Source organism: Mus caroli, chromosome 17 (assembly GCF_900094665.2).
Source record: "Mus caroli chromosome 17, CAROLI_EIJ_v1.1, whole genome shotgun sequence".
NCBI classification, from domain to species: domain Eukaryota; kingdom Metazoa; phylum Chordata; class Mammalia; order Rodentia; family Muridae; genus Mus; species Mus caroli.
In genome coordinates, this window is record NC_034586.1 from 6,320,048 (window position 1) to 6,346,713 (window position 26,666).

General features: G+C 42.3%; 1 protein-coding gene across 1 annotated transcript in view; it reads left to right on the forward strand.

Annotated features, from left to right (window-relative positions):
• Positions 1-26,666, forward strand: part of Pacrg (parkin coregulated) — a 447,117-nt gene that overhangs the window by 251,905 nt on the left and 168,546 nt on the right. Inside the window, exon 4 of the mRNA XM_021186392.2 lies at positions 19,529-19,678. Coding sequence (XP_021042051.1) covers positions 19,529-19,678 — 150 coding nt within the window. The remainder of the gene's footprint in view (positions 1-19,528; positions 19,679-26,666) is intronic.

Genomic DNA, 26,666 nt, shown 5'->3' on the forward strand with positions numbered 1-26,666 from the left:
AAGCATCGTAGCTTGATAGGACTATTGGTTGCTTCTCATCCTTAGAGTTTGCATTCTAACCTGTACTATGAAGCCTAGTCCTCAGGGCGGGTGCTTTCAAATCATATCCAGTATGGATCCTCTGGGACCTGTATTGAAAAGTACATGCTGTCTTCAGCAATAGGGAGTTATCTTTGACTTTTGGAAGGCAACCAAAAGCCCCAACAATAGCCTGTAATGTTTAAGGAATCTCTTTGACTCCCTTGACCAAGAATTCAAAAAGGTGTTTCTTATGCCTAGAATTGGAATTTTTGTTTCATAGTCTGTCTGTTTGTCTTGGGAAGAGCATTGTCAGCCAGGTGGGATTGGAAAATCTTATTTTAACTATAAATGTACATGTATGCCTGTAGAATTGTATATACTGTATTAATTTTAAGTAAGGAATAATACTGATTTCCTTAAAAAAAAAAAAACAAATAAACAAAACCAGGGGCCAGAATGTTCTCACCAGGAACCATCTGACCTTTTTCTCCTACACCCATGGGAAGGACAATAAAGACCAGGTCACTGTCCTACTCCTTAAAATACAATGCGTTAGGATGGAAGCCTCGGTGGGAGCCTTCCATGTTCCCCCGAGGAAGATGCTCCAGAGCAGAGACAGTTCCTATGCAATATTTTNTTTTTTTTTTTTTTTTTTTTTTGCAATTAAAGCAGATCATAGCAGAGAGTGGCAACCCTAGGTGAAGGGACTGTCAATCTGTTTGGTCTGTATTTGAAGACACGTAAATAAACTGAAGGAGCATAGCATTATGAAGACAGAATTGATGGCACCCACACATTTGCTGATAAACAGAAACATTTTGTCAGGGAAAACCTGACCAAATGACATTTGGTAGCACAAGGTTCCAATAGCCAGGACAATCTGTTCCTGGTGCTGACTGTTGCATGGCAGTCCAAGGTGATGTCACCAAATACCCATCGTCATCCTGTCACTGGAAGTCAAACATTTCTCAGGGCCAAACACTGATTCTCTATGCAGCATCATGCAAGTTTCAGTCCTCAGTGGGAAATGCCATGTGCATAAAACACCTCTTTCAGGTGGAATGCTGGAATGAGGCTAATTGATCTAGAAACAGGCTGATGTACATAATTGGCATAACATGTAACAGCTGTGTGTACCTTGTTTTTAAACTATACTATTAGTATAATTGTGATTTTATCCAGGGGCAAAAATTAACCTTACCATCACCAGCTAGCAGTTCTGATTACTTTCTACGAAGGCAGAGCAAAATGGATTAACTCACTGTGAGGAAAAGACGTAGGATCGGTGCCTCTGTGCATTCCCAGAGTCTGGGATTTATTTCTTAAAAATTACAAAACTAATAATCCTAAAGTGAAACACAGATGCACTCATCAGGTCTAGTATTTATTTCCAAACTGCAAAAAAATATATAATAAATATATAATTTTTCTCTTTTTTCTTGTTTATCTACTCAGGACCCAAGCTTTATCAGGCTTCAAAGAAAAGTGTCTCATGTTTTACAGTAGCCAAATTAGCACCTACTACCTCTTCCATTTATATCACTTCATGGCAAAAAAACAAAAAAAAAAAAACAAAAAAAACAAAAACAAAAAAAAACACCTTTGCTCCTTTCTCTCAGTTTCCACTCTCAAGTTATTCTGGGTTAGAAGCTCCAAAATAATTTAGCCCATTATACTCAGGGTGAGTAATGGAATGTCCTTGATAAAATAGTCAGGGTATTGATAAAGTAGCACAGCACAGATTGCTAGAAACAATAGTAAGATGTTTTGTTGTGGGAAAGGGAGAAAAGAAATAGTGCTCTGGCAGTCTGGCCTGAGAATTATGGATTAATATTTGATCTAGTTAAGATGAGGAGCAATTATCCCAAGCCAGCGAGCAGCCACAGTGAGCATCTTGACTCTGCACATGTCAAATGCAAAAGAGGGTTGAAAATGGAGCCAGGAGAAGGGAAAAGGGCTAGTAGAAACTGCAACTGTGTCTTCCACTCTGGCCAACTGAAGAGCAGCACCATAGTACGGGATGGGACATTGGGCAAAGTCCCAAACACACAGGCACAGGCATGCACAGGCACACATGCACAGGCACGCATGCACGCTACACACACACATGCATACATGCTGCCTCAGACAGACAGACAGACAGACAGAGACAGAGAGAAACAGAAAGAAGACCTGGAATGACCAAAGGAAAAGAATACTGTTAGATTGCCTATTGAAGCAGAAGAAATATAAACATGTAGAATGTTGTTTGCTATTCTTGAAATTCTAGGCATTATTGTGCACCTGCTCCTCACCCCTTCCCCCTCCCCAGCCTGGTCCTAAAGAGGAGAAGACGTCACATACAAAGAAGCCAATCTGAATGTAGTAAGGGAAACTCACAAGCCAGAGGAGAGCAAAAGTCTCCAGAGAGTTGGGGGAAAAAATGCCAGCTGCCTAGCACTAGGGCAAAAGTGTAGGCCTGTGAAGAGGCAGACATAGAAAAGACAAGTCTACAAAACACAGGTGAGCAAAGAAAATTAACAGGGAAGGTGGGACCCAAATGGAACTGAACATGGGTACTGCCCAGAAAAGTTCTGGGACAACAAGAATGGAAACCAAAGGCAGAGGTATAGCAAAGACAGGTTGTGAGGAAAAACTACCTCCTTGACCATGCAGTCAAAAATTCACATGGCACAAAGAAAATGAATGAAGCGCCCTTCTCAAACCACACTTGCCAAAGAAAGAAGGAAGGGTGGATAGAGAGAAGGAAGAAGAGAGATAGAAGAAAGAGAAGGAGACAAAAGGATGGAGAACAAAAACTCCTTCAAACATCAGGCAAAATGCTGAGCATCAAGAAAAAAAAGGTAACTAGAGCTCACAGTTCACAGCAGAAGCCCAGGCTGCAAAGTGAAAGGGAGGTTATCAGGTGGGGAGCCATGCTGTGCTCCCAGGTGAGAACACATGGAGGATGCCCCTAACCCTGTGATTCCCAAAGAGGGATCTCAGAGTTTGTAAACCTCAGGACCAGGAGTCACCACTCCTAAGAGTTAAGTCAAGTATTCAGCAGGAAAGAGTTTCACAACTACACAAAGTGATGTGATAATTTTGTGGTGGTTCAAAATCCAGGAAAGTTGGAGTCTAAGCTTTCCAAGCCAACAAATAAGGCAAAGAAGGAGCTCCCTAAAAAAGCACGTAATAAAGATGACGAACATGAAATCAGCTCCATCAGCTGGGAAAATTAACTTTCCAATCTGCTCACAAAGGACAAAATACAATCTGAACATAAACTCTCCTGAACAAAATATTGCCTAAACATGAAGAAAAGACATTTTTAAAGGCACAAGTGCTTAGCTTATTTTATTTTTAGAAAAGTAAATTTTGGAACTGGAGAGATGGCTTGTTGGATAAAATGCTTACCAGGAACATGTGAGGACCTAAGTTAAGCCCCTACAACCTCTATAAAGGCTCACACAGTGGTGCATGTCTGTGCTCTCAGTGCTCCTGCGCTGGGGTGAGAGGTGGCTGGCAGAATCCCTAGAAGCTCGAGAGCCATGGCAGACAGCAGAACAGCAACATGAAGAGGCACTGACACAAGGTAGAAGACATGGGCAGGACACCTAAGGTTGCCCTGTGACCTTCAAATGCACTGTATGGAATACACACACCCATGTACACACACAAAATTTAAAAAAAAAATTAAAGTAAAATTTAATACTAAGAAGTTCCAAGGCTATAAAGAATATTGGTTTATGTTGATGAGCGTAGTCTCAATAAAATTTTGATCTTCATGACTCTCTGTGCACTGAAAACTGGAGAGTAACCATCTGTTTAACCTGATGCCTCCTGTCTCTAGAGGAAGAGTAGATCATAGATAGACCCCTCCCCAGAAGAGGTAAGACGCTTGTTGATCATCCAGTATCTCATCTTTGCCTTTCAAACCTGGACTCTCTACCAAGCAATAGAGGCTGGGAAACCTTGGACAATGTAGACATGGAGGGAGCAAAGATGCCACAATTCTTTCAAGCTGCCAGGCTGCAGCAATGCCAGCCATGACAGAAAGGGAGCTTATGTGACCAGACACTGCTGTGAAAGCCTGGTACAGGACCACAGGTGCAGAGTGAATTGTGGGAAGTAAATGAAGGCTAAGTCTCTCCATTCTACTTATGGAATGGAGAGATTCCACTTTATCCATTATGTGGATGGTTACAGAAATACATAGACACTCTGAGTAGCCATGCATGAACGCAACAGATGGTCCAGCATGTGATATGCAGGGAAGGCACTGTCAAGGCTGTGTGCAAGAAGGGAAAGGAACACAAGGCACCCGCTGTGCCCACAGAGAAATTGGAGAAGGGATTCTCGCATTACAGGAGAAAAGTTTTTTCTTCAGGAGCACATGAGGGAAACTCATTCTGTTCGAAGCCGTGGTCCCCGTACACTGATAAGAATTTACCTCTCTCCTGGAAACATCCTTTGTTCCATCCTGACAACAGTACCAATATGTCAATTTTCATTAAATGAACAATCCACTTTTTATACTTTATTAATCACTGACAGTCACTTACTACACTAGAAGTATAACTTACCCTGCTGGGTAACTTACGGTGGCTCTCTTGCCTGCTTGATTTCAGCCTTTCATAAATCTCCTGATGCGTCTTAATCCCTGGTAAGAGAATGCAGCTTTCCAAGTGTTCAGACATCAGATAGCCACTTGTTTTATTTCTGGAGTCAGTAATTCTTTGACCGCCACCCTGTCACCATGGCCAGGACCATGTGTCGCTGACCTGCCGAGAGCTCTGGCATCGTGCACGTGACCTTGCTCCTTGACAGTGTGCTTCCTCACCATCACACCAGGGCACGCCTTCCAGCAACTTCCTGAAGATGCAGGAAGGCTGTAACTTTTAGTTCTTAGAAATTGAAAAATCCATAAAACTTGACTATCAGTTTTGTAGTGTTGAGAATAATTTTTCTTTAGAAATTTAAGGTCACATTTCTGTGACTTGCCAAGATATGTCTTGAAAATATTAGAGTTTGCTTGGCATTACAGTGCACACCTTTGATCCCAGCATGCAGGAGGCGGAGGCAGGCAGAGCTCTGTGAATTCAAGGCCAGCCTGGTCTGCACGGATGGATTGCAGGACAGCCGGGGCTTTGTAGAGAGACCCTGATTGTAAAAAATGTTATAATTTGCACTTCACTGGCCTTTCATTTCTCCACCAATCACTCGGATCTTTTTGTTATTTCTGGAGATTAAAAGTTCCATGTTGATATGTTTTGGTTCTTTTCCCATTAATTTTACTGGGAAATTTGAGTTGAAAGGCACACATCTTGGTAGTAGATACTCGCCAGACATTGTTGCTTCAGTGACTTCTCTGTTTTCTTTTCCTGCCTCAGACCTCCTGAGCAGTGCCTTGTGTACTACGAGCTGCTCTCCCCTAAGCTCTCTGCTCTTTGCTTGTTTTTGCATCCCTGCCTCATAGTTCTACATCCTGGAAATTTCCTGTACTTTTTTTTTCCACTTCTTTTTTTTAAAATTTTTTTTTATTACGTATTTTCCTCAATTACATTTCCAATGCTATCCCAAAAGTCCCCCATACCCTCCCCCCTACTTCCCTACCCACCCATTCCGATTTTTTGGCCCTGGCGTTCCCCTGTACTGGGGCATATAAAGTTTGCATGTCCAATGGGCCTCTCTTTCTAGTAATGGCCCATCTAGTGATAGTTTGGGTATGTTGTGGCTTCATTTTCATTAAACTCTAAAAAGTCTTTAATTTCTTTCTTTATTCCTTCCTTGACCAAGGTATCATTGAGAAGAGTGTTGTTCAGTTTCCACGTGAATGGTGGCTTTCCATTATTTATGTTGTTATTGAAGATCAGCCTTAATCCATGGTGGTCTGATAGTATGCATGGGACAATTTCAATATTTTTTAATCTGTTGAGGCCTGTTTTGTGACCAATTATATGGTCAATTTTGGAGACGGTCCTGTGAGGTGCTGAGAAGAAGGTATATCCTTTTGTTTTAGGATAAAATGTTCTGTAGATATCTGTTAAGTCCATTTGTTTCATAACTTCTGTTAGTTTCACTGTGTCCCTGTTTAGTGCCTGTTTCCACAAAAACATTTTAAACATTTTCCTCCCAAGTTTAAAACATTTTATCTCAGTCCTTCTTAAGTTTTCCTTTTTTTTTCTGATATTCTTTTAATTAGCATCTTGTTCCTTTATTAATATACTGTGTTAGTCTCTCATCTCTCAATGCTGATTTGCCTTAGATTTGTTTGTTCTTGAAGGGCGTTTTGGAGAGAGAGGTAACAGTACCTCATGCCTTTCTACATAAACCGACTGTTCCTTTGTTAGCATTAAGTTAAGCAAGTTAATATGTTAGTTAAGAGCAGACCAGAATCTGATTCCCAGCTGGAATTTTTGACTCTAACATGCAGCTGCTACAACCTGATGCACATTACACTTCTCTGTGTGGCACTGTTCCCTCACCTGTAAAATGCTGCTGTCAGGATTTCAAGGTAAAGGTCAGGGTCTGGTCAAGTTTGAGTCTAGTCTACACTACACAAGATCCTATCTCAAAACAAAAACAAAATCAGACAAAAAATTAGAAATTGTCATTTTTATTGGCATCCTTGGACAATGAAAAGAAACTCTGTCATCATGATATAAAACTTCAAATACATGTGTTCTACCAAATGTATGGATATTATTATTAAGATCATTTAGATACTATTCTTTTTTAATATGCAGGGATAGATGTGTGCATGTGTTGTGCATGTATGTGAATGTGTTCATATACACTTAGAAGCCTGTGTTCACTCAGGTTTGTGGAGCCCCATAAACCATTTTGGTTGAGCCAAGAGCTCATGACTGAGACTACTCTAGCTATATAATGTGCTCCAGCAATCCCTGCCTCTGCTTCCCAAGAGCTAGGATTACAAGTGTAATGTCACACCCACTTGGCTCATGCTGCAAGTGCTTTCTTTATAAAGCATCTCCCAGGCCACCATATTGCTTTCTTCTTCACGAACAGCTAAGCAAAGGACTGAGGATATTATATAAAAGTCTCTCACTGTAGCACCAACGCCCAGTACTGCTCTCAGTCTGCAAGCTTTCACTGGGCTTTTCTGGAATTGGATCAGTCAATCCTTCCAGCAGCCCTGGGAGTCGGCCACCTTGCTTCCAAGATGTGTGTGTGTGGGGGGGGGGGTGTCCAACTCAGTCATGTGAAATGGAAAATGGTGCTATGTCACACGATTCCCAAATGCTAGAGTCAGAATGTGAACCACACCTGGACCTCAGTACTGTGTGTACAGCTCCAAGTCACCATGGCCACAGTGTAGACAGAGCATCCACTGAATCAGTCGTATTCTGGGCCTAAGACGAGACTCAGAGAAAGCACCAAAGGTGGAAATCACATAAAACACATTGAATGATAAAAATGTAAGTTGTACAAAAAAATCAATCTCTAAAATGATAGCTGAAACATTTCTATTTTGAAAGTAAGATATGTGTTGGTAAATAATCATGAGCCAAGTAAGAAATAATAATTATTTATACATTAGAAAGCATGTTAGTGGCACAATAATGAAAATGTTTCAATGAAATTACAAAAATTCACAAGAATATTGCCAGAAATTAAATTCAAATAATATGCTTTTTGTACAGTGTGAGGAAACATTCATTTAGAAAAAAAATATATAGCCTGAAATATAAAGCACATTAAAGAAGATCAAACCAAGTGGCCATCTTAATTAGCTATAGAGAAAGCATCAGCAGACACCAATGGAAGAATGAATCCTAAGTGATAATATCAAGAAAATTGAGAGGGAGCAGATCAAAGCTCAAATGTTGCTTGATATCTTGAAATTATTAGAAAGAGCCCTTTATAGTTTTAAAGACAAAGAATAGGGTTCTTTGATTATGATAAAGAAAATTGTATCAATCAGAATACAGTAGGCTTTACAATAGCAACCAGTCCCTAAGCCCTAGAACATAACACAGTGAGTTACTTAAAGCAAGAAAGTGCACATTCCTAAGGGTTAGTGGGGGATGCCTGTACTATGGCAACTCTGGAGCCCAGCCTGATTGACAATGCTGGTAACAGCACTGGAGAAAGCAAGGGAGTCTCCCATAGAGAATACAACAATTCATCTCCTCATCCAGAAAGTGACACCTCTCACTTCTAGTCACTGCTCAACAGCCAGACTCTGTGCAGAGCTTGTCCCACCTCAGCAAGACCCAAGAGTCCAAACTTACCCTAGACATTATGCATAAGCATGTTTCAGGACCTCTGTGTCCTCTTATGTTCCACAGAAGACTGCAACTTCCAGTCCTGTGGACAGTTAGCCCCTGAGACGCAGCCACCCAGCTTGGCCTCCCTGTGGAGGACACAGCGAAGCGCCTTTCATCTCGGCCGCTTTCATCTGCTCGTGCTCACCATCTGGCCCACAGGGACCTCCTCCCTGTGTGAGTCTTAGAAGTCAGCTAGGTGGGGCTTGCATGCAGATTTCTCACACACCCCTGCTACAAATCTCTTCCTTCTAAGACCCTTTCTCCATTTTCTCCCTGTCCCCCACCCCATGAGGCATCAAGTCATGCTGCCCGATGCTTTCTTCCACCCAGACCATTACACCTTAACTTAGACAAAAGCTTTAGCCTCCCAGACCTATCACCACCCTCCTTGGTGATATCTCTGGGTTCCCAGGGTGTGCCAACAAGTTTGTCACCTTCTCAGTGGCTGCCTCCATTGGCCTATGTGACAGAAAACTCACCATAGAACTTGCTTGGCTCTTTCCTAATTCTATGTCTGCTGTCATCAGCTCACATGCCTCAGCACTACATGGCCTTCAAAGTCCTGCTCCTCTATTAATTTTTCTTTATGCCTCCTTACAGTCTTTCCCCCCAGCTCCAGTCTTGTCTCTGCCTTTCACCCTCTCCAGCAGGACGTTGTAGTTTATGTCACTTAGAATATACTGTTAAACAGTACTCTGTCCCCGCAGCATCTAATGGGCTGGCTAATGCACAAGAAATGCATCATACATTTCCAAAATCAATATAATGACGTACATAACTGTTCTCCTCACTGAGATGTATATAAGACGCCATTTTTTTAAAAGTAGGATGAGGCCATTTGGATCTGCTAATGTGCTGGGCCTTGTGTAAAAGTGCCTTGTAGAGATGCCTATCTATCCTGAAACCCCAATTAAAGACTGTAATCCTACGAGGCTTCCTGTCCATTAGAAGACAGATGTTATGAGAGTAAATTTCTGTTTATCTAAGTCTCCCAGTGAGATATTTTTGTTTATGACCAGCAGTATGCACTTGTGAGATGACCTGCTGGAGGAGAGGTGGCCCTGGCTACACCAACTTATAGAAACAATGGCAGTCGTCGTGTGGAAGGGGCACAAGCCAGTGCCCTCATTAGGACACCTCTAATGAGCTAAGGTCACCTGGCTGGCTGCACCAGCTGAGGGCACATGCCCAGCTTCTCCAGTTGCTGTGGCTGAGTAGGAGGGAACATAGTGACTTCTGGCTCAAGAAGCTTGAGTACAAACACTCAGAAAACAGAATATTCTCCTAAAATGACATCCAATGGATGAACAGAAAGAAGAAGGGACCGATGTGAAGGAATAAAATGTGTCACAAAGCAAGAGCATGTTTTGACAAGTCTTAATTAGCAAACATGCTTGCATACATTTCCCTTTTAATGACCTAGTCATTTTACTCATGTTTCAAAATTTGACAAGTGCATTATTTCGAAATTGATAATAAACTGCAAAAAAATGGTTTTAATTCAAGAAGAACAATTAGACCTTTATTTTTGAAAATTCGGAAAAGAGGTAAATTGCTTGGGGTTATTTTGATTACAAGATACTAAAAAAGAAACATGATTTAAACTGTCTTCATAAAGTTTTGCTCTTCATAAAGTAGCTCCCATGACTTAAAATTCACTTCAGACATATTTGCTGTGGTGGCTAATTTTTTTCACTCTCTGCTATGGTATGTGAAGATGATTGATATCAGCTTATCCCAAGTAGATCCGGGGAGACTCGGCTCACCTTCACACCTGTAAGTAAAACCAAGCGCCGGTACCTCTGTACCTCTGCAATTCCAGAGAAATTAGACATGTGCATCGACTGCACATGCCCAGAGATTTTAGAGCTGTGACCAAGGGAAAGGGGGCTTACCTGTCCAAGTAGTCTACAGTGTATCACCCACACATAGTAAAGATGAGGACAAGAAGAGATGGCTTTCCAAACTCTCTTCTTCTACATTTCTTGGATATCCAATTCTGGAGAGCCAGGAGTCTGCCTCTTCCAATAGACTGTAAAGGGAGGCATGGGTATGTGCCATGATCAAGAAGTGACCAGTCTGATATCTAGGATTATCTGATGCTATGGCAAGCTTAGCCCATAGAGACCCATTCGAATAGCAATTGAAAATCTGCAGCTATCAAGGGAAGAGAGACCAGCTAAGACTCTTATAATTTAGAACCTATTTCCCCCACAGGGAGACTCCACTTGTGAGCTGTCAGTAACCTGGCACTAAAGACTGCCTTCCCCTGTTGCCTTCTTAAGAACAAACAAAGCACATTAATTAGCAAAGCCATGGCCTATGACCCACATTCTAGTTCGGGCCTAATATTCTATACCATCAAGGTCAGGAGGAGAGTTCTCCTCATTTCTAGAGGAGGAGAGAAGTAGAAACCTTGGAGAGCTTTAATGAGTTGAGCCCCTGGGAAAGCAGCCATACGAAAGCACTCCCAGCCACACGGGCTGTGGAATCTCACTGTTAGACACATTTTTTTCATCACACTTAACCTGGCCATTGCCATGTTGTCTTCACTATTCCATCTAAACAGAACTATAACAGAAAATCTTGTGTCACCGTGTGAGTCTACTGATGACAGTAGACCCATTGAAGGCACCTTGGTGTTAGTCCAGGGCAGAGGCTAGATGACAACCTCTGAGATATTGATCACGCACGTGTTCACCTTTCAAAACTAAAAATCCTTCTGGTCATGTCATGAAGTCACATCCTATGTGAACAAAGACATCAGAGATGCGTTGTAAAAGCATAACAGTGGCAAGAGTGACAGAAGCAGAGATGACAGCTGACCATGCCAGAAAGTCATAACAGAGTCAGAGAGAAGGTGCCAGAAACAAGCACAGGCACTGACAGGCAATCTTTTCCTGTCTCAAACAAGCCAATGTCCATGCTCAGTACTGAGGTGGAACACCTTATTGTCACAATGGGGACAATGGCCCCCAACATATTGGATCATTTCTGTGGCAAAATGAACTATTACATTTAAAGCTTTCAACAGAGCATATAGCATGAATATGAAAATGCCACCATCATCCTCTGACTTAATGTTGACATCTTTAAGTCACCCAAGCTAAAGCCTCATATAGACAGCAGGTGGCCATGACATTATTCCACAGTGGATACAGATTCAAGTTGTGCACTGTTCTTAGTGACACCATACTGTGTTAAAAAGAAAACAACAACACAGTATGTTTTCCAGTGCTTTGCCTGGAGAGACTCCATTTTACAGGTAGCATTTAACCCCACTTTGAGTGACAATGCCTTAGTCACCATGGCTTATGCCTTAGGAACAAGCCACAGGTACTTACAACTTAGGAAGAGTCTTGTGCCTTGGTGGACACATGAATAGAACTGTCTGATACCACAAGGCACCACTTGTTAAGTAATACATTCTTAAGGATAAACGTGCTGCTTTAATTTATCAAAGTAAATGGAGACACAATGAAATCATAGGTATACTAAAACTATATCTTGAAAACTGGGCCTGCAAACTCACTGAGCTCAATAGACTAAGGAAAGGGTCTACCAGCTTCACCTGGCTGCCTCACGTGGCTGTGGTTATGGCCTCTTCAGATCTGTCACCTGACTAACTACCTAGTGTGTGCATCTATGCAACAGTCCATGAGAGAAGTCCCAACCCATCCCAGAGACCTCAGCTCAGCTTGACTCCTCGCTGTTGATACAGCCCACCCAAATGACTGCCTGCCTGTCTGCCCATTTACCCACTCACCCATCTGGACATTCCATGGGTCTGTCCACCTCTATGTTCATCTGAACCCAGTCCTGTCCTTTGCCTCTGTGCCCTCGATGATCCTGCAGCTCACTTCTGCATCCTGATTAGACCACAGAGCTCACCCAACTGTGACCTCAAAACTTGACCCTCTAGCAGTCTCTCCAGCAGACCTCCAGCAGGTTATTTATCTTACTCCCACATGGACTCTCTTGCCTCTTGGTAGGGCCTCCGTGAAACTCCCTGAACTCTCTGCTGTAGCCTCCTTAAGCTTTCTCAGCCATTCTATAACCTGTGCATGCCTTTGCTGTGCGGTCTGAGAGTTCATACTGCTGCCAATGAAACCAGTGTACCTTGTGAATATATTAAAAAGCCAATAAAGTCTGACAGTGAAAAAAACACAAACATTTGTCTGTGTGTCTGAAATAGCATGCTCAGACAGCCTACCCTGCTTTCTGAAAAATGTCATGAGCTTTGTCTCTGTGACTGTGACTTATTCTCTAAGAACAAACCGCTGATGCCCAGGACCCAGCATGGTGAAGGCTCCCTGCTGAGTCCATGCTAGAGTCAGTTCACTGGCATTTTTAACGATCTCCTCATTGCCTGGTCCCAGTGTGTACCAGGCCATGGGACAGTGCCTCATGACTGAGGAGATGCCACGAGAGAGAGGAGCACAGTTATTAGGAATGCAGGCTTTGGACTCAGGAAAACTCCAGCTTGCATTACTGAGCTCTGTAGTGTTAGGCCATTTAATTCTTTCACCCTTCCCAGGAGATTAGAAATACCATTGTCCAGAGGAGTCATAGGATTGTGTAATGAGAACATTACTGGGAAATAAAGTGTGTGTGTGTGTGTGTGTGTGTGTGTGTGTGCCTTAGTTTCCTTCTCTTGGTATATTCTCAACAAGCAGGCACCAAATTTGTTTCAGTTCAATAAGATGCACTCAATCTACAAAAGAAATTATTTCTATGGGACTGAAATGGCTCAGGTACTGACCTCTGACATATCCTGCCAAGGAAAGGTTGATCCCAAAACCTCAGGGCATGCTCCTGGGAACTAAGTTATTCACACAGGAATAACAAGAAAAGGAAAGGGGAAATCCTAACTCTTAATCCCCCTTATAACCTTTTGGGTTTGGGTGATAGTATTGTTTGTTTGTTTGTTTGTTTTAAAGGTGGGGTCTCACATATCCTAGGCTTGCCTGGAACTTGCTGTGTAGCTGAGGGATAGTCTTGAACTCTGTCCTCCTGTCTCCACCTCTAATGCAGCATTACACCCAGTTTCTGTGGTGCTGGGGAAAGCCCTGGGCTCCAAGTATTCCAAGCATACTCACTGTCTGTCAATTGAGCTAGCCTTCCATCTCTATGTCTTAACGACTAGAACAGCCAGGCAGTTGTGGTCAGATGTCTTGCTAAAGCACTCTGGTTACAGTCTCCTTTGTGAGAAAGTATAGAATATGTTATGTTAGCTTGGTTAGCCTTCATCCAGTGAGCAAATTCAGCTTACTAATAACCCCTGCTGTCTTCCTATACGATCCAAATTGCTTGCCCAGATAATCACTCCTAAAATTGTACCAGAAATTGCTATGAGGCTTAGAAGAATGTGCTCTTCCTGCCCTCCTTCAGGAAAGACTGGGCTCCTATATCCTGGAAATTGTTCTGTCTGCCCGCCTTCTATTTTGCACCCCAGAATCCCCTACTTTGCATAAGGCCTTGTGGGTCCTTGATGACCATTGAAAACTGTGGCAAATGTAATGACCTTTCCTCAACCAATGTAGGGATTATACTAGTGCCTCTTAGCAGCAATGCCCACTTGAAACAAACATGGTCATTTGATTTCACTCTGAAAATGATACCAAAGCTAAGTCCTTCTTTTGGCATCATATGGCATCCCGCTTCTTCAAGGTGAACTGAGTGGACATCTGGGTACAGAGGGGCAAGGTGCTCTGAGAGAAGAGCCCTGCATTACCAATGCTAGCACACACCATAGAAGCTCATGCTCAACTGCCAGCACCAGGCACTCAGTGTGTGCAATGCCCAGACCCAGCTTCAGCTACAAGAATGAAAGGACTGTGCGGGAGATAGGAGTCCTCATCGTTCCTTCCGCTCACATAGAACCTGTGAGTATAAATATCAAAAAGTGCTGGTGACTGCATCCTTGAGCATGTCAGTAACTGATGCCTTCTAAACAAATCTGTTTAAGCAAATAGAAGAGTTGCTTATAAGAACAATAAAATACTTAATACAAAGAAAGTCCCAGTGCTCAATTACATTAATGGTCCTAAAACAATTCAAAAATTAAAATAAATATACTAAAATAACTTTCTACCCTGTAGATGTATTGTCTTCTTTAACAATCCGATAGTCTTGGGATGTTTTGATTATTCCCAATCATAAGCAATACTGGTTTCAGCATTCTTTCATCATTGAGCACATACCTTCATACTTAGGCTAAAGGCCCATGCAGGTGAAGTGCTGGGCTAAGTATCACAGGCATTTGTATGGCTCTAAGAAGTGATGCCCTGAAGAAAGGCTGCACCTGTCTATGCCACAGCATCTGTTAAAGTCTCTCTTCTCCCAAACTTGCTTCTGCTCTGAATGATAATATTTCAATGACTTTTTTTTTTTTTGCTAATATGCTACTCCAATGTTATTTGGATTACCAATGAATCTGAACATTCTAGACTATTAACTGCTCACTTGTGTATATTAACCTCTGTATTATCTGCTCATATTCTTAGACAGTCTTGATGGGTTCCTTCACTAGATTATGGTGGCTATTTGTATGCTACCGATATTAACCTTTATGGCACATGTCAGAAGTATTTTTGGACTTCATGTTTGCCTTTGATTTTGTTTGGTGTTTCTAACTTTAAACAAGGACGATCCACTGGTGATGTTCCCGTGTCTTCTCATCCACAATAGCAAATCATATCTAATGGTAGGAAACACTCTCACTTCACGAAATTCCTAGCAATAATGGACTTTTAGGCCTAAGGAAATTGTACGCAGGGCTTATAACCATCTAAGATGAATAAATTTTACCACTTTGGCTTCAAATTGTTTTTCCTTATTCTCCAGCAATTTCTCTATATCTGTAAGCTCCATCCTGTTGATTACACTTGAAGGCAGTAAGCAGTACAATAGAAATCCAATTTCCTGAATAGAAAGGTTCTATAATGTCAGTAGACTCTTCGTGTTACACCTTTCAAAACCTAAAATCTTGAGTTCAAAGTCCTTGCTTTACAACTTGACAACAGCTGCAGAATACACACATCTCCTTAAGCCCCAGAATCATACTCTCTTTATATCTGCTAACATGCTTTCTCAAAAGAAGAGACCTGTGATTCCTGCTCCCCACTCCCAATCATAGTTCTGTAATTCCACTGGGAATGGAAGAACAAAAAAGGCTTCCGGCTTGATGTGAAGAGTCAATTCCTCAAGAAGGAGAACCAAAAATACATAAACTAAAATGGAAATGGACGAGATAAAAAGCAAATCCTCATGGGGCTGGGATGGTGATGGCCTGAGTGCCTGGGCTGGATCCCTAAGGCCCATGTGAAAGCTCTGGGGTGCTGGTGTACTAGCAATCCCAGCACAGGGGAGGTGGGGCAGGCAGAGCCCTGGGGTTTACTCATCGGACAGCCTAGCCTACGCAGTGAGCTCCAGTATATACACACACATATGTATATGTGTGTGTGTGTGTATATATATATATATATATATATATATATGACATATGTGTGTGTATATATATGTATATATATGACATCAATAAGGTCTACAGAGCAAGTCTCTTCCCTGACATTGGGTGTAGATGTGCATACACAAGGCTATCTTATTGCAGCCTTTGTAAACCACACACAATGGAAAACCTCATTCAAAAGCCATTACAGCCACCAAAACTGCCACATCCCATCATTTGTCCCTCATGGGCCTTTTTGCCTTTGATGTTTAAGTGTTTGTTTGTTGTATTTTCCTAAAAAAAAAAAAAAATACAAAATGGACAGTTATGCATGACTGTGAGGCCCTTGTTGGAAAGTGATCGGAGGGAAAGAAGAATGGGCAGAAGGGACAGAAACCTGACTCTCTAGTGTCTGGTTCTTGCTGGTAATTCCAGCAGGTCGTCCATGGGTGCACCTACATACACATGTGCCTCTCACCAAAAAGTACTCAGGAAAACTACACTCAGAGTTCTAAAAAAAGCAGCTAACGCAACCTAAAAACCACAGTGCACTCTCACCTACACAACTGGAGCAGATGCCTTTCCCCGGGGAGGGCTCTGTGTACCTCCCTCCCTGCCTGGAAAATTCTGTGGCTGAATAGCATCTATTGATGGCTGAGATTTGTCCTGTGTCGAGGAGAGTTCAGCGATCCTGAACCAAGGTTGATTAACCCTGTGATTGGCTGCTTAATGACCTTGTCTTGTCAAGTACAGTCTGCATACTTGTGATATAAGCTTACTGTCTGTTTCCATGTCATCCCCGAGAGGATATTAGCATCTGTAGCTTGTTCATTTCAATCCTTCCATTCCTACAACTATGAGGAACACACTCTACTCTCAGCAAACACTGATGAAGGAGGATTAGTATATAAGATGTATCTAAGATACTATATCTATTAGTATATAAGATGTAATATTAGTATCTAAGATGTATAAGGTGCTAGGTTTAATTCCTGGCACAAAGAAATGCTCAATGCTTGTTTGAAACAGCCTGGCTGCTGACCGTGCAAGGTCCTCTCTACCCCCTCCCACCAGGGCTCCAAAGCTCTTCTTCTGACTGTCCCATCCCCACAGCTTGCAGAGTAAATTACAGCATTCTATTTTTAGTTGTTTTTCAGAAGATTCAGTGCAGCCTGCAAGTGTTTAAAAGCTATAATGACGGACCAAGTCCTGCGGTTATATTTAGGTGGGCTCCCAGAGTTAAGGCTGAGCATCTCTGTCTGTTACATTCATGTTTACTTTCAAACCAACCAGGAATGTAGCCTTGACTGGACCAGAGGTTGTGAGGCTGCTCTGAAGTGTGTATATTCATCAACCACCAGTTTGTTGCTGGAAAAGATAAAGCTGACCTCAACTTTATTTTTAAAAACTTGCCAGTGTTTCCACAGAAAGTACCTATGAAATCATTAAATGGTGCTTCAAATTCTTAGACTTTTTGCTGCTGAGTTTAAACTTACTCTCACTACCTCTCTAGATCTGGCTAGTTTGTCCTTTACTCTGAGGGGAAAAAGCAGAGGGCCACATTAAGCTCTTTGAGCAGGTAGTTGGATATGAGCAAGAGAAATATGGAGACTCAGGACCAGAAGAGAAAAGTAAGAAGACAGAGAACCAGAGAAGAGAAGATGTGAATGAGGACCTAGAGGAACAGAGGGTAAGGGTGGAGACTTAGGACTAAGGGAGAGACCCAGGACCAACCAGGGGAGAGAAGGTAAGGAGGAGACTCGGGGCCTAAGAAACTTTGAGAATGGAAACACAGAGCCAGAGGGACAGTGAGGATAGAGACCCAGAATCAGAGGAAAGAAGATGCGGATGAAGATCTAGATCCAGAATAGAGACTCTGGACCAAAGGAAAGGAGGGACAGAAGACATAAATTCAAGGACACTCCACTGCAGAAACAAGTTTCCAATGTAGGGAATATGAGAGATGAAAAATGGGATTTGACCTTGAGTAACAGGGAGCCAGCCAGGTCACATTATAGAATAAAGAGGAGGCTTATAGAGGTAAACTCATCTCTGATACACACTGAATGTGATCTGTCTGCAAGACCAAAGCTGTTGGAAGTGTGAGCTGAAATTCAAGAAAAGCACGAGGCCCCTCCCTGGTGCACTGGCCATCATTCTGACAGCCTGGTTACTTTTATCTCTTGTTTTCAGGTCATAGTTGATCCTTTGTCATTAGGAGGTGGAACATCTTAGAGACAAGAGCCTTTGTCTTGTATTTTAGAGTAGTCAGGGGCTCTGCATCCTATCAACCCTCAGGCCTTCCGTAATAGATGCTTTTGTGTAACTCTTCCTTTCAATCATTTTAATGTAGTCACCTTAGAAAGCCAATGACAGGCTGCTGTGATTAAGGAAACCAGGGCCAAGAAAGTGTCTATGATTGGCCAGATTCCCACAGCTAACATCAATGTCCAGAGTCCCCACTGGAGCAAAGAGCACTTTACAGCCCCAGCAGAGATGGACCCACCAGGTCATTTAGCTGCCTTTTGTCCTTTCTCTGCAGTGGCTTGTTGCTTTGCACTCGGAACAGTTCTCTAAGCCTGTGTGCATCCCTTTGGTCACTCCTTATTATGGTTGACTCTCTAATGGAATGCTTATACTTCCAACACTACCTCCCTCCCCTCCTCAGGATGCTCCATGCAGCCATTTCATGGTCGCCCCTACCAAGAATACTACCTGTGTTGGTAACCAATATACAGTTTCTCCACGTGCACACCAGCCAACATCTATCTCTCAAAAATAAAGGTTGTTTCATGATACTAGCTTTGAGAATAACAGGAAATCAGGACTGAGGAGCTGGCCCAGTTGGTACACAGTATGCCACAAAAGCATGAGCATTTGAGTTTGAATCCCTAGTCAGGCACACAAAAGGCTAGACATGACAATGTATTCCTATAAGCCTATCAATGGAGAATTCCTGGGACTTGCTGGCCAGCCAGTCTGTGAATGACCCTGCCTCAAAAAACTAAGATGGAAATCAACTGAAGAAGACATTTGGTGTTGACCTCTGACCTCCACGCATACATAGACACACAGAGAAAAGGGAATAGGGAGAAAAAAAAAAAAACAAAACAGGAGGAATTCTTAACAGAGATCACAAAAGCTTATCTATTGATAGCCTGTACAGTAATCTAAAGCACTGACACTAGGTGATGTCTGATGCTCCCTGACACCTGCCTTTCTCTTCTTCCTCATACCACCACCCTCTTTTCTGTGTGGAAATAGGAGAAGTAGCCAAGCATAGTGGCACACACCTTTAATCCCACCCCACCCCCCAGGAGGCAGAGGCAGGGGGATCTCTCTGAGTTGGACACTAGCCTGGTCTTCAAATTGATTTCCAGAACAGACAGGGCTACATAGTAAACCCTTGTCTTAAAACAAACAAACAAAAACAAGGAAGGAAGGAAGGAAGGAAGGAAGGAAGGAAGGAAGGAAGGAAGGAAGGAAGGAAGGAAGGAAGGAAAAAGGGAGGGAGGAAGGGAAGGAGGGAGGAAAGGAAACAAAGAAAGAAAAGAAGTGTTCTCAAGTTTGGTGAAGAGATCATATCAGCTGGGAGGATGAACAGTAGCCAAATAAGATGTGATTCTCTGCAGGGGGCTGCGCTAGCCTCATAAGAACTGTAATAATAAGGACCCCTTGGGTCCCCAATAGAGCACAATTTAAATGAATCCACGCGACAGCTTTGCCTCAACATCATAGAATTCACACTCAATATTTGCTGCTTGTTTGTTTTTCTACCACATAGATGCCTTGAACCTCCGAAACAGACAGGTCATCTGTGTGACGCTCAAGGTTCTCCAGCACCTGGTTGTGTCCGCGGAGATGGTGGGCGAAGCTTTGGTGCCCTACTACCGTCAGATCCTGCCGATCCTGAACATCTTTAAGAACATGAATGGTGAGTGACCTCAGGAGGCAAAATGTCTTCTAAGCACTAAAACAAAGGAGTGGGTTGGTGGAGAGATAAGGAGCAGCCTGTTTGGGACTATCACCCTTTGGTTTGGAGATCTAAACTGTGTAGCCCCACCCTCCACCACTGTCCCCTCCGTCCCCCTGGAAACAGTTAAATCAGCAATTGTGATTCCTCCTCACATGAACAGCCCACCCACTCAATAGATGAGCGCCAAAATGCTTCTACATATTTCCAGTAATTAAACTGTAGAGTTTCCTTTAATAGTTCTTAAGTACATTTGAAGGTTTTGGTCCTCCCTGCAAATCTTTATAGTCCACTATTTATAAACTGATTGAAGGTGAGTGTTTTAAATGCTTTTCAGATGTGGTAGGCAGTTTGGAGCTTTTCAACATCTGGTATTTCATCTCAAGGAAAAAGTAGAAAAATGGTATTTTTCTACTCTTGAGTTACTAATGCTTAGTAATTTGTCATTAACAAATTCGGGTGGTGAGTATTGATTAAAAATAGATATGATGATTGATTTTTCTCTTGGAAAACTATTCTCCACCAAGCTTGGGGAGCTTGGATATTCTCAATGCACTGGTCACCCTGCGCCAGCCAATCCGTGGCAAGTCTGAAGGGGAGATGTGTGCATGGACAATCACGGGCAGGCCATGGTTATGGGTTTACTTACTGTCAGTCGATTTCCCTGAAAGTACATGAATCTCATTCTTTTTTTGTTGCTAATTTTGAGGCTCCATACTTCTCACATGCATGGGAGAAGTCAACATGTGAAGCTAGTTCCTGACAGCCATGTAAATCCATTGGTAATTTAGTGGCACACAGCCTGAAAAGCTTGAAACACGATCTGTTCCTTGTGCATATAGGAAAACAATAGCTAACAAAAGCCAGGCGTACAGCAGCCCCCTGCCGCAGACAAGCCTGGCATTTAGAGTCACCATCTTTAATGTAATCACTGGTTATTATTGAATCTGCGTCACATGTACACTGTTCCGAACCTTGTGGAGTTCTCAGAAGCTCCTTAGCTGTCTTTTGATCGTAGGACCTAATTATATGTTTGTGGTCCATCTCAAATCATCTGAAGGGGAGAAGAGTACATAGACACTTAAGCAAGATGATTACTCCTGGGGGAAATTAAAAACTGTACTTTAGTAATTTAACTTCATACTGTCCAAACAATTGTTGTGGTAACAGCACTCTTATGTTATAAAAAATTACTTATAAACATTATTTATTCTTAAGTCATATTTTCTGCCATATGGTAGCATCAAATATCTGTGCATTTATAGAAAGCCTTCACATGGGTGTGATTCAGTTATGGCTCATCAGAACACTGTAAACTTCCATGTATTCCTATCTGTAGATTTTAGCTCTAAGCTAAAGCTAGAGACAGAAGTAGAGAACTAGTGGGAGGCAGGAGAATAGATTGAGGAGGGAGGGAGGGAGGGAGGGAGGGAGGGAGGGAGGGAAGATGGAGATGGACCTGAGAGAGGTGGGCAAGGACAGGTGGAGAAGAAAGAAGTGTAATAACCACACAACAGCTACTCAAGATGTCTAGGTCAACATTTGGAAGCCCGAGTTCCACAAATATGTTCTCAATGCCCCTTGTGCAAACCCAGAGGATGCTCACTGTTAGTGTTCCCAGCGCTTTGTTTTGAAGCCTGCCTCCTTGTCACTTTTCTCTCTTAAAAACAAACATTTGTTTCTGAATTTGATGTTCACCGAGATTGGGCCAGCCCACATAGCTTCTCTCTTGCATAAGCTTGGAGGAATAGATTTGTCCACAGTGAGGTATGCTCTTGTCAAACATCAAAATCTTCAACTTAAATCCAAGTAATGTTTTGTATCCTTGTATGAATGAAGGCAACTGGCGAAGCTCAAGAGACAACCAATTTCTTGGGAACCAAACTGGGGAGGCAGGACTGATTCAGTCACCACAGACAGTCCTCCTGAGGGTTCTGGGCTGTAAAACAAACCTATTATTTCCCTATTGCTTTCTAGGGACAGTTTCCTTTTAAGTCTGTAACTAGAAAATGTCCATACTGTCTAATAAAGGTAAAGGTTGCTTGTCCATAAGAATATTGGAGAGCTCACTGTGAGAAATTCATAGCTGATCTATGCCACCATCGGTTTCAAGCACAACCAACAATTTTGGAATATTTCCCAATGCACACATCAGAAATTTCATGTTCAAATTGCTTTTCTGTCAAACATTCTTCTGACATTTAAGAGGGAAACATTATCTTCAGCTTCATTTTCTCCTTTTCTAGAAGCCTGTCACCACAATGCCATGGTGAGGTTTACTATGTTCTAAGGGACCTATTATAAGATTGGATCATTATACCCTGTGAATGGAATGTTCTTCTTTAAAGGGGTTCTGTAGCCCCAGATGTGGCTCTGTAACCCTGTAACCCAAGTCTGCAAGGAATTCATCCCAGGACTTCCAGCTGTGTTAGCATTTTGTATTAGGAAAATAGTTCCACTTCATGATTTTAGATGCTGTGCCCATATTCACCGAGCCATAATTCTTACTTAATTTAAGCAGGTATCTCTCACAGCATGTCATTATATATCATTAAATTATGTCAGGTTTTCAGTAATAGCAATAGGGAGAAGAATCTTAAACTAGGCTCCAAAGCATTCGAAGATGTTTTCTCCTTTCTATACATCTGCTATTCCGTGCTTGTCTTTTATGTAAATTGATGTCTCATTAAACTTAGATTCAGATATGTTTCTTTCAAGTCCTACCACAGAATCCTTTTAGAATGGGACCAGAAATAGATGATAGAAAGAAAGAAAGAATGCATCCTTTCAAATATAATGACTCCACTCTTCTGTCTGTCCCCTTGAAGCACAGACTCTAGTTTGGTTCTACTGTCTGATCTCTTTTACAATATCTTTCCTGTTTTAATGTTAAATGAATGTATTCTGAAACAAGCAGTGGGGGCTGAGCTGTCAGGGAGCCAGGCAAACCTGTCAGCAGTCACCCACAAGGAGGAAAACCAGGCCCCCAGGTTCAGGCCATGGGGGAAACGGTGTAACTGAAGTCATCACCCTCTAAGGTGTCATGTCTTAGCCAGCCCGTAACACTATTCTTGCTCTAGAAGAGGAGACGGGGGCAATGGAAACATACCACCACCAAGGACAAGTTCGCAGAGAGCAACTTCCTTCAGCTAGGCCTCATCTACGGAAGTTTCCAGAGACCCCCAAATTAGCACAACCGGCGAGGGATCCACCCTTCAATACACAAGCCTTGGGAGACACTTCATATCTCAAACATGGGAGCAGCTTTTTATATAGGAGTGGGTGTGGTCACTAGAGACAGTGAGTCCAGAGCCACATGCTAAAGTAAACAACCATTGTTAACTACATGCTCGGCAAATTTATAATATAATTGTACATAAAATGTAGCAATGCTATATGAGCTATAATCTGGCAACTTATCTAAGTGGGGGAAGTTCTCCATAGAGCCTGTAACACAGTTCCTGTTTAACTACCAGTGTGAGCCTTCCATACTCGATGAGTAATGTGCAGGGTCTTCATCTCACCAGCCATGGCAAGGACTTGGCTGCTGTGCACAGGGTCCATCTTACTTCTGATGACTACATGCTAGATGAGTTTTCACCTCAAGTTTAAATTAAAGGATATATTGTTTTCAAATCCATCCTTTTCTTGCAAAATATTTAAGGTAAGTGTGTGACTGTATTGGGGTGACACCATCTTCTAAAAAGATAAACCCATGTCAGACAGAGGAGGAAAGCCTAGATCAGGGCCTTCCATAAAAGATCCAAATTGATATCCATGTTTAGGTTTCATTTCTCCCATTCAGGTTCTAACCAGGCTCAACCAGGTTTAGATTCATGGTCCAACAGGATTGAGTATGTTCAGGGTAGCATAGCCATTTCCTGGAGCTCATTGTTCCATATTTAAACAATGAACTTGATATGTCTAAAGTATGTTGATTTTCCAGGAACTACACTGGGGTGAGAGAAAGAACAATTTCTAAAAACTGTTCATAAAATATATTTGTCATACAGCCAATATCATTTTCATCTCTCCTAAGCTCTTTTATAAATGTTATTAAAGGTTACAGAAAATTAAGACAATACGAATGTTCAGCTTATAGCTTTACCAGATGAAGCTGCAAAATTAATGATGTGCTGTATTACATTTGAGGAGCATGAGCCAATTAATGACAGGAACTCCCTCATAGCTATGCTGTGGGCTCTGACAACAACAGATCAGAACCTTGGAGAGACTGTGTCCATATGCTGCAGTTTTGGTTCCTAAGGGCAGCAATAGTCCTGATCATTCAGGACTTCTGGCCTCTGAGATGCTGACTGCCCCACAGCCATGCAATAGAGATGGAATAACCAAGCATCCTGCTCCTTGGTACAGAAATCAAATGCCAGAATATTTAGAATGAGTCTGTTGCATGTGCAGCACTCTGACTGATGACACAGGGCCCACAAGGTGACTCCGCAGGCACAGGCACTCCTGGTTGGGCTGAGGACCTGAGTTCAATCCCAGGAATCCACACGGAGAAAGGAGAGAACAGGCCTTCTTTAGTCTCTACTGTGGCACATGCCCCTTTCCCACAGTGATAATAAATGATAGAATATAAATATTGTTTAAATTTTGGTAATTCGAGTTAGACCCATCAATCTATATAAATGATAAGAATATATTATATTTGCCATATTTTAGAATGTTTGTGTGAGGTCTTTGGACTGGAAGTTTAAGTGGCTTTAGAGGAAAAAATTGAAACAAAAATCCACTTTTCATAAGGGCCTGAGTAGCCATGTATGTTAAATGGACCTGTGAGTTGTACAGTCCTATGAGTTGTGTGGTCCTATGAGTTGTGTGGTACTGTGAGCTGTGTGGTCCTGTGAGCTGTGTGTTCTTGTGGTCTTTTAAAATGCTGGTGAACTTTTGTGTACTCATTTTTTACCCCAAGTTAGGAAGTATAACTTTTCTTGTATAATAGTTATTTCTCTTTTAGGAAATTTGAGTTTCATTTGGAGTTAAGGCTCATTGCCTGTGAAATACTGGCCTGGTTTTAGTCTATAACTCACACTTTGGAAATTTGGTTCAAAATTCCTTGAAAATGATTATGTTTATTAAATCTGCAAGCACCGAGTTGTCCTGAGTTCACATGGGAAGTTATTAGAGCTGCCCCTGCCCACCATTTCTGAATGTGAGGTTGGCAGTATCACACATGTATCTTGTCTAAGTACTTAACCACAGAGATTAAAACCTAAGTCTACCGAGAATCCTAGGGTCAAATATAGATCATAACTAGCCCTGACATTACTCCTGAAAATGGCTTGTCAGCTGAGAGCTTCTTTTCGAGGACAACACTCCTAGAACTTTCCCATGGGAAGGTTTTGTTTAGTCTAAGGAGAGGGACCTCATTTTGAGCAGAAAGAATGGTGGTCCATTGATTTCTTAATTCTTCTGAGATGCTACAAACTATCCAGACAGGAAAACAAACACTTTCCATAGCTCTGAGAACTTCCTTGGAGACCCTAGGGATGCCCAGGAACTCATTGAAATGGAAGAATGCATTGCCGGCAGGAGTCTCTGCCCAAACCAGCTAAGCAAGAAGCCCAGGTACCTCAGGCCTAAAGGAGGATTAAAGCAGTAAGTAGAGTTTACCTTGTATACAAGAATGGAAGAGGCTTTCTTGGCAGATCAAATAATATGGAAAAAAACAAGAAATGGGACCGGGACCATATGGGCAGTAGCCACAGAGCAGTTCTGAGGTGTGAAGGCTCAGGCCTTTTGATCCTACTTGCCATGCTTAATCCTGTTTATCAAATGCAAAGGAAAGAATGGGCAGTTACACAATTCCAGTGTGCCTCAGTTTCCTTAATTTAAAGGGCAGGTTGTTGGAAAGCTTAGAGATATTTACAAACCTTCCGCGAGCTCATAGGAAGCCGTTTGCTACATATGTCTTCTGGCTGGAATTAAGTGTGCACTGTGGCTGTAGCAGATTTGCACAGGAGAGGATTTGGTAAATGTTAGGCATCTGTGCTGCCTGTCTCAGAGGGTGTTGTGAAAAACTATAAACATTGTTTTCTGCTGTCCTCCAAGGGTATTATGTACAATCCATTAGAATTAATGTATTTTGTAAGGTGATTCCATACAAAATAAATTTAAGAATTATTGCATCTACTATATGCCAGGAGCAGAAACATGACACAGGATGTCTTTTGTTGGTGCTCATAATCCCCATTATGCAAACAAGCCAACATGGACAGACTTTCTTGTTCACTGTTCCCACTCTAACGGGAGTTTTAGCCACTCCCTTTGACTCTTCAATTCATGTCAGAGGACTGAAGGATCTAATCACAGGCCAGACCAGGTTTACCAAGAATCGCTTGTCCTGAAACCCCCGAGTTTTACTAAAGTAGGAACGGCTTTGAGGCTACACGCAGCTTCTACATTTGCTGAACATCTACCCCGCCCCCGTGCCCACATCTCTCCTCATCTATTTGTAGTAACTATATCATTCTCATCTCATCGATGCCTTTGAACCCAGGCCCAGACTTCCCGTCACACAACAGTTAATATTCTAGAAATAAGAGGTGTTAGAGAACCTGTTTATTCTAAGGCTGGCGTCTTGTGTTGGAGTGGATCTCCTCCTCCGCACAGCTCTGTCTTGGGAATCTCAGGGGCACAAAGGACTTTCATAAGGAGGAAAAGAGTTTGCACTCCAGCGTCAAGGAGACGATGTCCTGTGAGGGAGCTGAGCCCAGTCTTCCTCTCCTGAGGTGCATGTCCTCTTTTCAGCTCTGGCAGGAAGGCTGCAATTGACCTCAGCATGCATTTTCTTTAAAGAGAACCATTGCTTTTTCAATAAGTTAGACTTCACAGCAGTCTGAGTGTGTGCTGGTGGCTGTCCGGGAATAATGAATGAGGAGATTGACACATTCTTTGATGTTCTGTGAAGGTTCCCTGAAAGTCGGGG